At 46.7% G+C, this 16,447-nt stretch overlaps 1 protein-coding gene across 4 annotated transcripts in view; it reads right to left on the reverse strand.

Annotated features, from left to right (window-relative positions):
* Positions 1-1,336: 1,336 nt before the first annotated feature.
* Positions 1,337-16,447, reverse strand: part of LOC115179395 (traf2 and NCK-interacting protein kinase) — a 39,428-nt gene continuing 24,317 nt past the window's right edge. The window contains exons 14-32 of one of the 4 annotated variants that reach the window (XM_029740876.1): positions 12,877-12,945; positions 12,655-12,789; positions 9,169-9,336; positions 8,661-8,944; positions 8,290-8,384; positions 8,024-8,124; positions 6,705-6,773; positions 5,413-5,501; positions 5,203-5,296; positions 4,963-5,109; positions 4,793-4,883; positions 4,231-4,407; positions 3,716-3,859; positions 3,388-3,522; positions 3,144-3,244; positions 2,770-2,919; positions 2,514-2,673; positions 1,907-2,046; positions 1,337-1,729 (exon numbers count right to left, since the gene is read on the reverse strand). In XM_029740876.1, coding sequence (XP_029596736.1) covers positions 1,646-1,729; positions 1,907-2,046; positions 2,514-2,673; positions 2,770-2,919; positions 3,144-3,244; positions 3,388-3,522; positions 3,716-3,859; positions 4,231-4,407; positions 4,793-4,883; positions 4,963-5,109; positions 5,203-5,296; positions 5,413-5,501; positions 6,705-6,773; positions 8,024-8,124; positions 8,290-8,384; positions 8,661-8,944; positions 9,169-9,336; positions 12,655-12,789; positions 12,877-12,945 — 2,433 coding nt within the window. In that variant the 3' untranslated portion in view covers positions 1,337-1,645. Of the gene's footprint in view, positions 1,730-1,906; positions 2,047-2,513; positions 2,674-2,769; positions 2,920-3,143; positions 3,245-3,387; positions 3,523-3,715; positions 3,860-4,230; positions 4,408-4,792; positions 4,884-4,962; positions 5,110-5,202; positions 5,297-5,412; positions 5,502-6,695; positions 6,774-7,705; positions 7,868-8,023; positions 8,125-8,289; positions 8,385-8,660; positions 8,945-9,168; positions 9,337-10,458; positions 12,105-12,654; positions 12,790-12,876; positions 12,946-16,447 lie in introns of those variants that run through there. The other 3 variants (XM_029740875.1, XM_029740878.1, XM_029740877.1) reach the window with 3 other exon arrangements.

The following is a 16,447-nucleotide window of genomic DNA, read 5'->3' on the forward strand; positions in this document are numbered from 1 at the left end:
AAACGCAAATGTATTTAATAAAATGTCTTAAAGATGTTTTTTTTATTTTTATAAATTAAGTTTTGTTTAAGATGAAATGATCATGTTCAATCTAAGGACATAAGATGCTATCAAAGTGTTAAAATAAAATGGTAAACCAACAGAAAAGAGTGAACAAAACAACGGTAGATAAATCAGTTGGCCTATGTGTGATGTTTGCTTCATCATGCTAGGCACTGTACAAACAGGAAAGAGTCACAATCAGACCAGACCAATCAAATCAGACTCAGGTGGGAGACAGCTTTACACAATAATTATTTACACACAGAGACAGATAATTCTCAGACAATTCTCAAATGATTCTCAGTTGAATCAGGTTTTACTCTGGCATTTCAGCATAAAATAAAACACACAAAATGAACGACAGAAACTAGCAATCTGCTGTGCAAGTTATCAAGCTCTTAACATTACAATTCAAAAGTAATTTTAAAGTACCTAAATAAACAAGAAACAAAACTTGAACAATGTGTTATTTAAAAGACAGAATGAAAGCATATTTCTAGTAAACAGCAGAATGTTGTTATTCTTTTTTTTGTTATAACATTACAGTTTATCTGATGCAGCACCTTGAGAATTGAAAGACTTTAGAGTGGAGAGAGGGATAGGAGGAGAAGAGGAAAGACTTTAGAGTGGAGAGAGGGATAGGAGGAGAAGAGGAAAGACTTTAGAGTGGAGAGAGGGGTAGGAGGAGAAGAGGAAAGACTTTAGAGTGGAGAGAGGGGTAGGAGGAGAAGAGGAAAGACTTTAGAGTGGAGAGAGGGATAGGAGGAGAAGAGGAAAGACTTTAGAGTGGAGAGAGGGGTAGGAGGAGAAGAGGAAAGACTTTAGAGTGGAGAGAGGAGTAGGAGGAGAAGAGGAAAGACTTTAGAGTGGAGAGAGGGGTAGGAGGAGAAGAGCAAAAACTTTAGAGTGGAGAGAGGCGTAGGAGGAGAAGAGGAAAGACTTTAGAGTGGAGAGAGGCGTAGGAGGAGAAGAGGAAAGACTTTAGAGTGGAGAGGGGTAGGAGGAGAAGAGGAAAGGAGGAATGGAGAAGAGGAGGGAGACAGAGGCTGTGATTTTGTTTTAAAGGGACATAGCCGATATTTTAGAGAAGAGGGGTGGAGTGGTGGAGAGAGGGGAAGTGAAAAGTGAAGTGGAGGAGAGAAAGAAAGATTAGGATGCGGAAGTACCGGTTCGTCTCCACAGACGGTAGTCGAGATCTGGAAAACCGGAAACCCAGCGCCCCCGTTGATCCAAACACTCCTCTACCTTCAGACTCCTCGTCTTAATAGTCATGTATCTTCTTCTTATTTCATTCTTTATAGTCCTTTAAGTCTGTTACAGTGTTGTAGTCTCTCAGTGTTTCACTGTCTTCAAGTTTGATTCTCTCAGAGCTTGATTCATTTACAATTCAATTCTTTCACACTGATTTGATATTTGATTCTCTCAGTGTTTGATTCTCTCAGTTAGATTCAGTGTTGGACTCTCCCATTATTCAATTCACATGTTTGGTTCAGGGTGCGATTTGATTCTCTTGGTCCATTGTTTTAATTGGCTTATGAAATTAGCCTTGGCCCGTGATGGACAGCTGAGCAGGCCAATGGGAAGATGGTGGGAGGAGTTAGTTTCACCAGTTCATCATGGAGCTACGGTTGAGGGTCATGAAGAAGACCTGACTGCTGCCTCCAGACCTCACTGACGCAAAGAACACCTAGACACACACACACACACACACACACACACACACACACACACACACACACACACACACACACACACACACAGCATGAGAAGACATGATTGATGCAGGCAATAGAGAATATGAATGTGTGTGTGTGTGTGTGTGTGTGTGTGTGTGTGTGTGTGTGTGTGTGTGTATGTTGTTTACCTTGTCATTCCTCTCACACAGAAACTTGAGTCTCTGGGCTCTCTTGTGCATGAAGACCCCGTCCAGGTGTCCCGTCTCCACAGACCTGATCTCTATGGCCTTTTCCCCCCAGCCCATGATCTGGCTAGAGTGGATATAGGCTGGAGGATTAAGGATAGAAAGAGAGAGACAAAGAGACAGACAGCGAGAGAGAGGAGAGAGAGAGAGAGAGAGAGAGAGAGAAAAGAGAGAGAGAGAGAGAGAGAGAGAGAGAGAGAGAGAGAGGAGTAGAGAGAGAAAGAGGAGAGTAGAGAGAAAGAGGAGAGTAGAGAGAGAGAGGAGAGTAGAGAGAGAGGACGAAGGAGAGAGAGAAGTTAAAACAGACAGTATTAGTTTCACTGTAGACAACACTGTTCTATTATGGAACACAACAGTGTTGAGATTGAATCTGATTAAACTTTACACGAACCTAAACAAGCTCCCACAGGCCTAAAACAAAGCTGAGCTCACACACACACACACACACACACACACACACACACACACACACACACACACACACACACACACACACACACACACACACACACACACACACACACACACACACACACACACACACACTCACCAACAGAAGTAGGCATCTCTCCCCACTGCAGCACGACGTCTTTAGTGATGCGTCCGTAGGTATTGACGTACACTCCCTCATCTTCATAACACAACAACATCTCCATCCCGTCTGTCTTAGGAAGAATCACGATGGCATGGGGAGTCACCTGGGTCTGAATCTATACGGAGACAGACCGAGAGTTAATGGTTATCTACTGGCTATCTCCCTGCCAGTCAGGAAGAATAACTACATATCACACCACACACAGACTTACGTGTGAGGGGACGTAGATGTCGTAAGGGTTGCCAGAGTCGACGTCGATGACATGGAAGCCCAGGCTGGAGCCGTAGATGACCTTTAACCTCTGCCCCTCCTCCACCGTCAGGTCAACCAGCTGGGGGCGGTGCTGCAGGTCAGTGAATGACTGGGAGGTGGGGGAGAGAGAGAGAGAGAGAGAGAGAGTGAGCGAGAGAGAGTGAAAGAGAGAGAGTGTTACTATTGACCCCAGAGTAACCAGTATCAAACAACGTGACAAACCCCATAGTGTTGTCACAGAGAACGGTGCAACATTTTCTCTCAAGGAGTCCCTGTACTTCCAAGATGTCTACCTAACTACAACATCACATCTCGACCCGGTGTGCGAGTTACCTTGAAGGCCATGAACTTGTGGTAGGGTTTGGGGGCCCAGGCATAGATCTCCACTGCGTTCTTCTGAGCGATCACCAGGAACTTGATCCTCTCGTACTTTACTGGAAACAACACACACACAAGAGATTCAATAACACACACAGAAGAGACGGCAACACACACACAAAGGTGGGTCCGTCACACACACACACACAGAGAGAGAGAGAGAGAGAGAGAGAGAGAGAGAGGAGAGAGAGTTCCGTACCAACTTTGTAGTGTACACAGCCCTCCAGCTCTCCTACAGTGACCCAGCCCTGCTTCTTCTCCACCTCTGGGTCGTTGTGGAGTATCCTGTTCCTCAGCCAGGACAGGTAGTACACACGCAACTTATTCTTCTTCCCTGGGAGGGGGAGAGGGAGGGAGGGGAGAGGACAGGAGGAAGGGAGGAAGAGAGAGAGCAAAAACAGAGATGTCTCTTTATCAGAACAGAGATGTTCTACAGGCCTCCAGTTCTTTAACTAACAGAGCAACGTTCTCCCTCTGTGGTCATGTTGCGGTTATGTAATGGTCCTACTGCGGTCAGTGGGTAATACCTGATATAGTAACCAGGACATTAAGTCCCTCCAGGACATCCATCTGTAGGAAGCGTCTCCTGGTTATCAGGTTATAGACCTTCCCCTGACCGCTACGGTCAAGCAACATCAAACCATTCTCTGTCCCCACCAGCAGGTTCACACCTAGAGAGACAGGAGAGAGAGAGAGTTTCCAAAGAGACACAGAGAGAGGGGAGAGACAGAGAGAGAGAGAGAGAGAGAGAGAGAGTTTCCAAAGAGACACAGAGAGAGGAGAGAGAGAGAGAGAGACAGAGAGAGAGTTTCAAAGAGACAGAGAGAGAGGGTGGGAGAGAGAGAGAGAGAGAAGAGAGAGGGGAGAGAAAAGAGAGTTTCAAAGAGACAGAGAGACAGAGAGAGGGGAGAGAGCAAGACAGAGAGGGATTATTCATTCTCAGTGTGCATGTGGGAATACACATGAGTGTATTCATGCGTGTGAGAGACTTTGCATGTGTGTATGTGTTCACATTTGTGTGAGAATATCTGGGGTTTCTTACCCCAGAGAGCAGCACACAGTATCTCAGAGTTGAAGCGCTTCTTGTATTTGCGTATCTCAGGCGTGTCACTGTGAGGTCGTATGTTGGTCGGGTTCACGTTGACCACGCTGATCTTTCTGGCCTCGGCTAGTCTGGCCTGCTCCTGCTCCTGATGCAGCAACTCACTGGTGAACAGACCTGAAACCACACAACAACGTTATAGTATAGTGGAGGCAGGTAGCCCCAGAAAGGTCGCTTGTTTGAATCCCTGAGCCGACAAGGTGAAAAATCTGCTGCTGTGCCCTTGAGCAAGGCACTTAACCCTAATTGCTCTAAGGTCGCCGTTGACCCTGGCCATGACCCCGCTCTCCAAGGGTGTCTCTGGGAGAGTTGGGATATTCAAAAACACATTTCCATTTCACACATGTATTAATACACACTTGTACATGTGGAAAATAGGACAAATATAAGCACAGTTCTTTTTTTTAAAACCTTTACACTACATTACAACCTTACAATAACATAAACACAACATTACAGCAACCAAAGAATAACCTTACAATAAAGATTAACACAACATTACCAGCTGAGCTCTCTTCCTCATCTTCAGTAGGGGAGGTCTGATAGGACCGTGGGTCACCGAATGGGGAGAAGGAGGCTTTAGATCCAAATTGCTGGAAAGAAAACAAGAAATGAGCACAACTGTAGAAAAAAACTAAACAAGCAGTGTGTGTGTGTGTGAGTGTGTGTTACCTCTTTCAGTGCATCCAGGGTTGAGGGTGAAGAGGAGGAGCTCTGCTGGACCAGGTCAGGGAGATTGCCTTGGTTACCGCTGCCGTGATGGTTGCTGTGGAACCCGTTACTCTCACCATGGCCTGCTGCCCTCCTCCTCTCCTCCGCCTGAGAGAGACACAGAGAGAGAGAGAAAGCTAAGTTGTATGTCCGTGTGTGTGTGTGTGTGCGTGCGTGTGCGTGCTTGCATGCGTGTCTCACCTCTGTCATGATCAGAGTGCTGTCCTGTGTTGTGTTGAAGGAGCCCGCCAGAGGTTCTTCAGTCAAACCTCCATATGCTTCACCCTGCTGTGGCCTGCAACACACACACACACACACACACACACACACACACACACACACAGTCAGACCCCCTACATACAACTCACCACAACTGTAAATTGATGGCCTAGTATACACACACACACTTACATGACAGCCACAGTCCCATCTTGCCCCGTCTCTCCGTCCTCGTCGCTGCTCTCTGACCGCTCCTCACTGGAGGATGAGTAGTCTGTCACCTTGGAAACAGGAATAATAGAATCCCATCTATCACCTTTATTTGGAAGGTATACTGTCTGAAATTGTACACTATGAAGGTATACTGTCTGAAAGTGTACACTATGAAGGTATACTGTCTGAAATTGTACACTATGAAGGTATACTGTCTGAAAGTGTACACTATGAAGGTATACTGTCTGAAATTGTACACTATGAAGGTATACTGTCTGAAAGTGTACACTATGAAGGTATACTGTCTGAAAGTGTACACTATGAAGGTATACTGTCTGAAATTGTACACTATGAAGGTATACTGTCTGAAAGTGTACACTATGAAGGTATACTGTCTGAAATTGTACACTATGAAGGTATACTGTCTGAAATTGTACACTATGAAGGTATACTGTCTGAAATTGTACACTATGAAGGTATACTGTCTGAAATTGTACACTATGAAGGTATACTGTCTGAAATTATACACTATGAAGGTATACTGTCTGAAAGTGTACACTATGAAGGTATACTGTCTGAAAGTGTACACTATGAAGGTATACTGTCTGAAAGTGTACACTATGAAGGTATACTGTCTGAAAGTGTACACTATGAAGGTATACTGTCTGAAAGTGTACACTATGAAGGTATACTGTCTGAAAGTGTACACTATTAAGGTATACTGTCTGAAAGTGTACATTATGAAGGTATACTGTCAAAGTGTACACTATGAAGGTATACTGTCTGAAAGTTTACATTATGAAGGTATACTGTCTGAAAATGTACACTATGAAGGTATACTGTCTGAAAGTGTACATTATGAAGGTATACTGTCTGAAAGTTTACACTATGAAGGTATACTGTCTGAAAGTGTACACTATGAAGGTATACTGTCTGAAAGTTTACACTATGAAGGTATACTGTCTGAAAGTGTACACTATGAAGGTATACTGTCTGAAAGTGTACACTATGAAGGTATACTGTCTGAAAGTTTACATTATGAAGGTATACTGTCAAAGTGTACACTATGAAGGTATACTGTCTGAAAGTTTACACTATGAAGGTATACTGTCTGAAAGAATACACTGTGAAGGTATACTGTCTGAAAGTTTACATTATGAAAGTATACTGTCTGAAAGTGTACACTATGAAAGTATACTGTCTGAAAGTATACACTATGAAGATATACTGTCTGAAAGTGGACATACTTTGTCAAACATTACCTTTCTCACCTTCACTGGAGGTCTACTGCCCTCCTCTACCCTCAACTCTCTCAGCTCCTTAGCCAGCGCACTTAGGTCCTAAAGAGAGAGAGAGAGCGAGAGAGAGAGCGACAGAGAGAGAGAAAAAAAGAGAAAGTAAATACAAATTTGTTCCCGAATATTTATTAATGCAGTGATTCCACTTCATACTCTCTAACAGTCAAGAGGGTTGGGAGAGTCCAATTAACAGAGACATAGGGGGAACTGAGAGAAGGACAGAACGAGATAAACTATCAGCATCAATGACTTCACGTCAAATAAACATTTGTGAACTCTGGAGAAAGATGTCCTAGTAAAAGACCAGCTAAAACAATACATCAAAAAACAAGCTTCTAAAAAATAAAGGGGGTCACATCCATGTCTGTATCCATCTAGCAAACACCCCCATGCTACCAGATGGCCCAGTCCCACAGCCCCATTCCCCCCAACCACTGGATTAAACCAATTCATGCAGACAGGCTGGACCTCCACAAGCTCTTCCTAAACACACACACACACACACACACACACACACACACACACACACACACACACACACACACACACACACACACACACACACACACACACACACACACACACACACACACACACACACACACACACACACACACACACACACACACACACACACACACACCAGTTCCTCCTAAAATAACCAATGTGCACAGAGTAATGAAGAGAAAGAGATATTTTTTGTGTGTATTTAACCAGGCAAGTCAGTTAAGAACAGATTCTTATTTACAATGACAGTCTACCAGGGAACAGTGGGTTAACTGCCTTGTTCAGGGGCAGAACGACAGATTTTTACCTTGTCAGCTAAGGGATTCAATCCAGCAACCTTTCGGTTACTGGCCCAACATGCTAACCACTAGGCTAACCACTAGGCTAACCACTAGGCTAACCACTAGGCTAGATGCGTTCAGCTCCCTGACACATACTTCAGAATTTCAAAAGTCTGACTTGGTCAGACCTTCAAAGTGATGTTAAGTTGAGTTTACACACATCCCACTAAAACCCTGAATGAATGGGCCATTCTGGTTATACAGAGAACAGAGAGAGAGAAGAGAGAGGTAGAAACAGAGATATAAAAGGGGGAGGTCACTAACCTCATCTATGGCTTTCTTATAGCTCTGATAGAAGGGGATGAACAGCAGAAGAGATTGAGGAGGAGAGAAGGAAGGAGAAAGATAAAGAGAGGGAGAAAAAGAGAGAAACATAAGCAGCAGAAGAAGAGAAAGCCTGACTCCCAGAAAGAATCGAGGAGTGTGTTTGCGTGTGTTACTCACGGCAGGTCTGCTGGGTCTGCCTGAGTCTCGCCCCTCCTCCGGTCTGATCCTGACCTCCTGATTGGCTTCTGCTGGGGGGGAGGTCTCCTGGACTGGTGGACCTATCACAGCGTAAGGGAGGAGTCAGCATCAACATTCACAAAGCGTATCAATAGACAAATACATGTATTTATCAGTCACATATATGTCTGTGTGTGTGTGTGTGTGTGTGTGTGTGTGTGTGTGTGTGTGTGTGTGTGTGTGTGTGTGTGTGGGCGTGTGTGTACCTCTCTGTGATGAAGGTGAGGATGAGGAGGAGGAGTGAGAGGACCTCTGTGGAGCAGTATCGAGACACAACTCTGATGCTCTCAGGTCTGGATTACTGAAAGAACACACACACTGTTAATACACACTGTTAGTACATACACAGTACACACACATACTGTTAATACACACTGTTAGTACATACACAGTACACACACACCAGGGTTGGGGTCAATGCCATTTCATTTCAGAAAGTAAACCTAATTCCAATTCCCCATTGAAGTGAAAAGCAATTTCAGTGCACTTCCTGAATTGACTGGAATTTAAATAGAATTGAGCCCGACCCTGACACACACACACACACACACACACACACACACACACACACACACACCTGGCTCGTATGAGTCCCTGTCCGTTGGGGGAGTTTTTCCTCATCAGGGCTGGGGAGATGGAGGTGGTTCTCTGAGGGACCTTAGGGGGAAGCTCATCGTCCTCTCGGCTAGTGGTACGAGGTGGAGGGGCGGGGTTAGAGTCAGAGGTGGGGTCAGAGTTCTGACGGGGGGGCATGCCGCCCCCCTCCTCCCCTCTCCTCCCCATCCCCCCTGCCTCTCTTCCTGTGCTCTCCTGCAGAGACTGAGAGCCTGTCATGGTCTTCACTGGAATCAGGTGGGCCATCTAGAGAGAGAGAATGAGATAAAACACTGAATTATGGGAATGTCCGTTCTCATTTTCTAATTCCATCAGATAGACATACTGCTTGTTGACTGTACTATAGGCTACAGCATACTAGTATGCAATATCAAATACAATTATAGGTTGTGTGTATATTGTATATTTGTAATTGTCAACACCCACACACACAGAGAGACAGACAGACGACAGGAGGGACAGACACACACCTGTGGTTCAACTGGGCGGTGTGTTGGTGGGGTGCGGGCCGGCTGCATCCCTGTAGTGCTGAAGGACTCGGAGCGAGGAGGCAGGGAGGCCTCAGAGACCCGGCTGGAGACGGACTTATGCTGCAGCGCCGGAGAACTCTGTCTGTTCAGCTTGGAGCGCTCCTCCACCTGACACACATCATCAGTATTATTAGAATAACTGGACATTACCAACAGGTTAATACGGTGTTGTCTACAGTGTTCTAGAGGCACTGAGGGCAGGCTCATCATTGCATGTTGATCCGAGCAATCAATCATGCAATTAATGGTTAGAATCAACTGGTACTCCTCTACAAGCTGGAACAGAGAGAAGGAGATGATAGAGAGAGCGCGCGCGCGCGAGTGAGAGAGAAAGGTTAATTGCGCCAGCAGCTGCGTCTGAACAACGTTTTCTAAATTCAACTGATAGACAGACAGACCGACAAAGAGATGACGGAGAGGGGGATGGAGGAGAGGCGGAGAGGGGGATGGAGGAGAGGCGGAGAGGGGGATGGAGGAGAGGCGGAGTTGGAGGGTACCATTCTAGCAGAAAAGAGAATCTGAAATGTTGAGAATCCATGTTGGTCTGTGATCCCAAAGAAAATATAGTCCACCACCGATTGGCCAGCACTAAAGAGAGTCCTGATTGGCCTCCACCCAGCACCAAGCTGAGACCTGATTGGCATTCACCCGGCTGAGACCTGATTGGCCAGCACCCATCACCAAGCTGAACTACAATTGGCTAACTGACCGTAAACAGGATGTGACACCACGTATGGAGTCCTTGCTGGCTGTGACATCATCAACCTCCAGATCGAGGGGCGGTTGGGGGGGGGGGGGGGGGGGGGGGGGGGGGGGGGGGGTGTTAGGGGAGGCACCCTGACAGGGAAGGAGTGGGGGGGCCTGGTTCTTCTTGATATCTGGTTTGATTGGATGGAGGACTATCGGAGTTAGGTGGGTAAGGATGAACCAACTGAGCTATATGAAGTTGAAACAATGTTGTAGTACAAAATAGTATAAAATATAGAAAATGTATAATATTTTGTTTTATCTACAAATATAATAAAGAATATATGTCTGTCTGTGTGTGTGTGTCTGTGTGTGTGTGTCTGTGTGTGTGTCTGTCTGTCTGTGTCTGTCTGTCTGTCTGTCTGTCTGTCTGTCTGTCTGTCTGTCTGTCTGTCTGTCTGTCTGTCTGTCTGTCTGTCTGTCTGTCTGTCTGTCTGTCTGTCTGTCTGTCTGTCTGTGCGTGTATGTCTGTCTATCTGTGTGTGTGTGTGTGTGTGTGTGTGTGTGTGTGTGTGTGGCTAATGGCTAGCAGCTAGTGGTCTGATAGTGAGCTGGGACTGGGAGCCGAAGGGGGAGCTGCCGGGAGAGGGGTGAGGAGAACACATAGGGGTGAGGTGGGGGGAGGAGCAGGGTGTGAGATACTGGGAGTGGTAGAATGGAGCTGGAGGGGAATTGAGGGAGAGATGACATGGGGACTCAGGTCGGGAGTGTGAGGGGGAGATTCCGGCTGAGGTTTGGGGTGAGACTCTAGGTGACCCTCGAGGCGAGAGGCCCATCCAAGTTAAGGCTAAAACTAACTGTTTCAGAGGACCTGAGCTCTTACCAGGAGAACGAAGGGGGGGGAAAGAGAGGGCGGACCGAGAGAGAGATGACTGCTTGGATCTAATGGGCATGGCCTGGGCCAGGTGTGATCTGAGCATGTTAGCTGGCGCAGAGGAAGTCAGGTCCAGGTTAGAGGTCGTGACCTCATCATCATCAGTGACCTCTGACCTCCTTCTGTTCAGAGAGGGAGGTGCCCAGCCAGGGACTTGGAGGAACGGACTCTGCTTGGAGGATTCAGGAGCCAGGAAGTGATTTTGATTGGAGGAGAGGAAAGGGCTTAGTCGGCCTGCCGGTGCAGAGGCTGAGAGGTCAGGGGTTAGGGGTCGGGGGTTGAGGTCAGAGTTCGTATGACCCCCATAGGATCCCAACAGACTCTCATGGCTGGAAGCCATCCTCAACCCCCCCACACCTCCCTCTCTACCCCTTTTCCTACATTCCCTCTCCTCCTCTCTATACCTCCAACAATCCAACTCCCTCTTTTCTAGTTCCTCCATTTCTATATCTAGTTCATCTATTTCTACATCTAGTATGCGACAGGGAAACAGATCACGATCAGGAGAGGGGTAGAGGAAAGAAGAATTAGAATGAGAGGAAGAAGAGGAGTCTATTTCTACATCTATGTCATTTACTTCTATGTCTATTCTACGACAGGGGGAGATGGAGCTGCTACTACGGCCACTGACCCATATCTGCCCCTGGTCTTTTACCCCCAGGTTATGTCCCTGGTTGGGGCTGGAGCTGGGTGCCCAGACTGGCCCATTGAGGGCCTCTTGGTTAGGGGCTTGGGGATTAGAGATGGGGCTCTCTTTTGGGGCTTGGTTGGGGTTAGGGCTGGGGCCTCGGTTAAAGCCAGTCTGTTGCCCCTTCCCATTATGCTGTGGCCCCTGGTTGGGGTTGTGTTGTGGCCCTTGGTGTTTAGGTCTGGGACTGCGTCCTCGGTCTTGCTGACCAGCCTTCTGACCGGCTGGGCTAGGCCTTTTTGGCCCCCTGTTGTTGTGTTGTACTACCCCCTGGTGGTTGGCTCCGGTATTGCGTCCTCTTTCTTTTTGTCTGACCACCCTTTGACCGGCTTTCTGAGCTCTCATCTCTCTAACCTGCTGGTTGATCTCCTGTTTCAGAACGGGATCTACTAGATCCCTGGTCTCCAGGGAGATACGGATGTGAGGGGGAGGGGTGGGGTTGGAGGGGACTCGGCGAGGGAGGTTGGTGTGGGAGGGAATGGAGGATGAAGGTTGGTTGAAGGAGTGGCTTTGTCTGAGGAATGGGCGGGGTGAGTGGCTCTGGGGGTGTGGCTGCTGCTTCAGGACCTGCAGACAAGGTGGGGCAGAAGTTAAACAAGCTCCCTCACGACGCCAGGACAGCGGAGTCAATCACCACCTTCCGGAGACACCTGAAACCCCACCTCTTTAAGGAATACCTGGGATAGGATAAAGTAATCCTTCTACCCCCCCCCCCAAAGATTTAGATGCACTATTGTAAAGTGGTTTTTCCACTGGATATCTTAAGGTGAATGCACCAATTTGTAAGTTGCTCTGGATAAGAGCGTCTGCGAAATGACTTAAATGTAATGTAAATGTAAACAAACACACACACACACGCACACTCTTCAAAACCACACATCAAATATAAAACACACACGAGAACTGTAACAGAAGAACACAATATCTTGTTCTGATCCACACTGTATGCACCACTACACAGACAATGTTGACTGAGACTGTACTCATGAACTTCATGAATGTCCAGAGACCAGTCTCTCCAGCATCTTCTCTCGAACCCTTCTGCTTCTGTCTGTAGAAACGATCAGTGTAGACACCAGGCCAATGTGTGTGTGTGTGTGTGTGTGTGTGTGTGTACCTCTTTAGCCCATGCAGGTTTGTCAGTAGGACTAGCTGAGTCTTTATAGTGATACAGAGGTTTCTTCTCGCCTGGTCGGCCATCTTGGTTTTGTTGTTGTTGTTGCTGTTGTTGTAGAGACACCAGGTAGGCTCTCTACAAAACAAATAGACAACAGTTTACCATCTCTTCAATTATTCAACAACATTGTTATATGACATCATGATAAGGACCAAGTGTTACCTCCTGTTGTAACTGTCTCTGTAATCTCTCGGCTTGACGTTGTTCCTCAATCTGCTTACGCTTATACTCCTATGGACGGACACACACACACACACACACACACACACACACACACACACACGGAAGGCTGTTATTATCCGATCTTAACCAAATCACTATCATGACAGTACAGAGCCAAGCAACAGAGATGCATGACACACATGACCAATAGCATCACTCCATACAGGACAGGTTGACCAAAAGGATCCATACAGGACAGGTTAACCAATAGGATCCATACAGGACAGGTTGACCAATAGGATCCATACAGGACAGGTTGACCAATAGGATCCATACAGGACAGGATGACCAATAGGATCCATACAGGATAGGATGACCAATAGGATCCATACAGGATAGGATGACCAATAGGATCCATACAGGATAGGATGACCAATAGGATCCATACAGGACAGGATGACCAATAGGATCCATACAGGACAGGTTGACCAATAGGATCCATACAGGACAGGTTGACCAATAGGATCCATACAGGATAGGATGACCAATAGGATCCATACAGGACAGGATGACCAATAGGATCCATACAGGACAGGATGACCAATAGGATCCATACAGGACAGGATGACCAATAGGATCCATACAGGACAGGATGACCAATAGGATCCATACAGGACAGGATGACCAATAGGATCCATACAGGACAGGTTGACCAATAGGATCCATACAGGACAGGATGACCAATAGGATCCATACAGGACAGGATGACCAATAGGATCCATACAGGACAGGTTGACCAATAGGATCCATACAGGACAGGTTGACCAATAGGATCCATACAGGACAGGATGACCAATAGGATCCATACAGGACAGGATGACCAATAGGATCCATACAGGACAGGATGACCAATAGGATCCATACAGGACAGGTTGACCAATAGGATCCATACAGGACAGGATGACCAATAGGATCCATACAGGACAGGTTGACCAATAGGATCCATACAGGACAGGATGACCAATATGATCCATACAGGACAGGATGACCAATATGATCCATACAGGACAGGATGACCAATAGGATCCATACAGGACAGGATGACCAATAGGATCCATACAGGACAGGATGACCAATAGGATCCATACAGGACAGGTTGACCAATAGGATCCATACAGGACAGGTTGACCAATAGGATCCATACAGGACAGGTTGACCAATAGGATCCATACAGGACAGGTTGACCAAAAGGATCCATACAGGACAGGTTGACCAATAGGATCCATACAGGACAGGTTGACCAATAGGATCCATACAGGACAGGTTGACCAATAGGATCCATACAGGACAGGTTGACCAATAGGATCCATACAGGACAGGTTGACCAATAGGATCCATACAGGACAGGTTGACCAATAGGATCCATACAGGATAGGATGACCAATAGGATCCATACAGGACAGGATGACCAATAGGATCCATACAGGACAGGTTGACCAATAGGATCCATACAGGACAGGTTGACCAATAGGATCCATACAGGACAGGTTGACCAATAGGATCCATACAGGACAGGATGACCAATAGGATCCATACAGGACAGGATGACCAATAGGATCCATACAGGACAGGATGACCAATAGGATCCATACAGGATAGGATGACCAATAGGATCCATACAGGACAGGATGACCAATAGGATCCATACAGGACAGGTTGACCAATAGGATCCATACAGGACAGGTTGACCAATAGGATCCATACAGGACAGGTTGACCAATAGGATCTATACAGGACAGGTTGACCAATAGGATCCATACAGGACAGGATGACCAATAGGATCCATACAGGACAGGATGACCAATAGGATCCATACAGGACAGGTTGATCAATAGGATCCATACAGGACAGGATGACCAATAGGATCCATACAGGACAGGATGACCAATAGGATCCATACAGGACAGGGCTCACAGGGACGTTCCATGATCCATGTACAAATGACCTGGACTAACCTGTACCCCGCACATCGACTCGGTGTTACTTTTTATTTCATTTTTTACTATAGTTTATTTAGTAAATATTTTCTTAACTCTATTTCTTGAACTGTATTGTTGGTTAAGGGCTTGTAAGTAAGCATTTCACGGTAAGGTCACCTGTTGTATTCGGCGAATGAGACAAATAAAATGTGATGTGATTTGATGGGGCTGGGGAGGGGGGTTCCTTGCAGGGTAAGGACTTGCAGAGAGGAACGAGGAACAACAAACACTGGACACAGGGACAAGGTACAGGTTTACACCACAGGCTCTGCAGCAGTAGTTTCACAGGGTAGAGGGGTCAGACTTGAGAGGATGGGGATAGGTAGATGTATACATGCAGGTATAGAATGGGCCTGCTCCTGTAGAAGTTATTGAGGGGTCAGGGGTGAGAGGTCAGGGGTATATATACATAGACATGCAGGGGTAACAGTGTTACCAGCAGTAGGGCCTGTTCCTGTAGAAGTTGTTGCTGTAGAATCTCTAACTGTCTCTGTTCCTCCTCCAGCTGTCTACGGATATACTCCTATCACAACGCAGCGTGGAGGGAAGGAGAGAACAGAACAAGACCTAATGCAGCGTGGAGGGAAGGAGAGAACAGGAAACAGAAAGAGAGTCAGACAGAGATGTACTCCTAATGCAGCGTGGAGGGAAGGAGAGAACAGGAAACAGAAAGAGAGAGTCAGACAGAGATGTACTCCTAATGCAGTGTAGAGGGAAGGAGAGAACAGGAAACAGAAAGAGAGAGTCAGACAGAGATGTACTCCTAATGCAGTGTGGAGGGAAGGAGAGAACAGGAAACAGAAAGATAGTCAGACAGAGATGTACTCCTAATGCAGCGTGGAGGGAAGGAGAGAACAGGAAACAGAAAGAGAGTCAGACAGAGATGTACTCCTAATGCAGCGTGGAGGGAAGGAGAGAACAGGAAACAGAAAGAGAGTCAGACAGAGATGTACTCCTAATGCAGCGTGGAGGGAAGGAGAGAACAGGAAACAGAAAGATAGTCAGACAGAGATGTACTCCTAATGCAGCGTGGAGGGAAGGAGAGAACAGGAAACAGAAAGAGAGTCAGACAGAGATGTACTCCTAATGCAGCGTGGAGGGAAGGAGAGAACAGGAAACAGAAAGAGAGTCAGACAGAGATGTACTCCTAATGCAGCGTGGAGGGAAGGAGAGAACGGGAAACAGAAAGAGAGTCAGACAGAGATGTACTCCTAATGCAGCGTGGAGGGAAGGAGAGAACGGGAAACAGAAAGAGAGTCAGACAGAGATGTACTCCTAATGCAGCGTGGAGGGAAGGAGAGAACAGGAAACAGAAAGAGAGTCAGACAGAGATGTACTCCTAATGCAGCGTGGAGGGAAGGAGAGAACAGGAAACAGAAAGAGAGTCAGACAGAGATGTACTCCTAATGCAGCGTGGAGGGAAGGAGAGAACGGGAAACAGAGAGAGTCAGACAGAGATGTACTCCTAATGCAGCGTGGAGGGAAGGAGAGAACGGGAAACAGAAAGAGAGTCAGACAGAGATGTACTCCTA

Source organism: Salmo trutta, chromosome 39 (assembly GCF_901001165.1).
Source record: "Salmo trutta chromosome 39, fSalTru1.1, whole genome shotgun sequence".
Classification (NCBI taxonomy): domain Eukaryota; kingdom Metazoa; phylum Chordata; class Actinopteri; order Salmoniformes; family Salmonidae; genus Salmo; species Salmo trutta.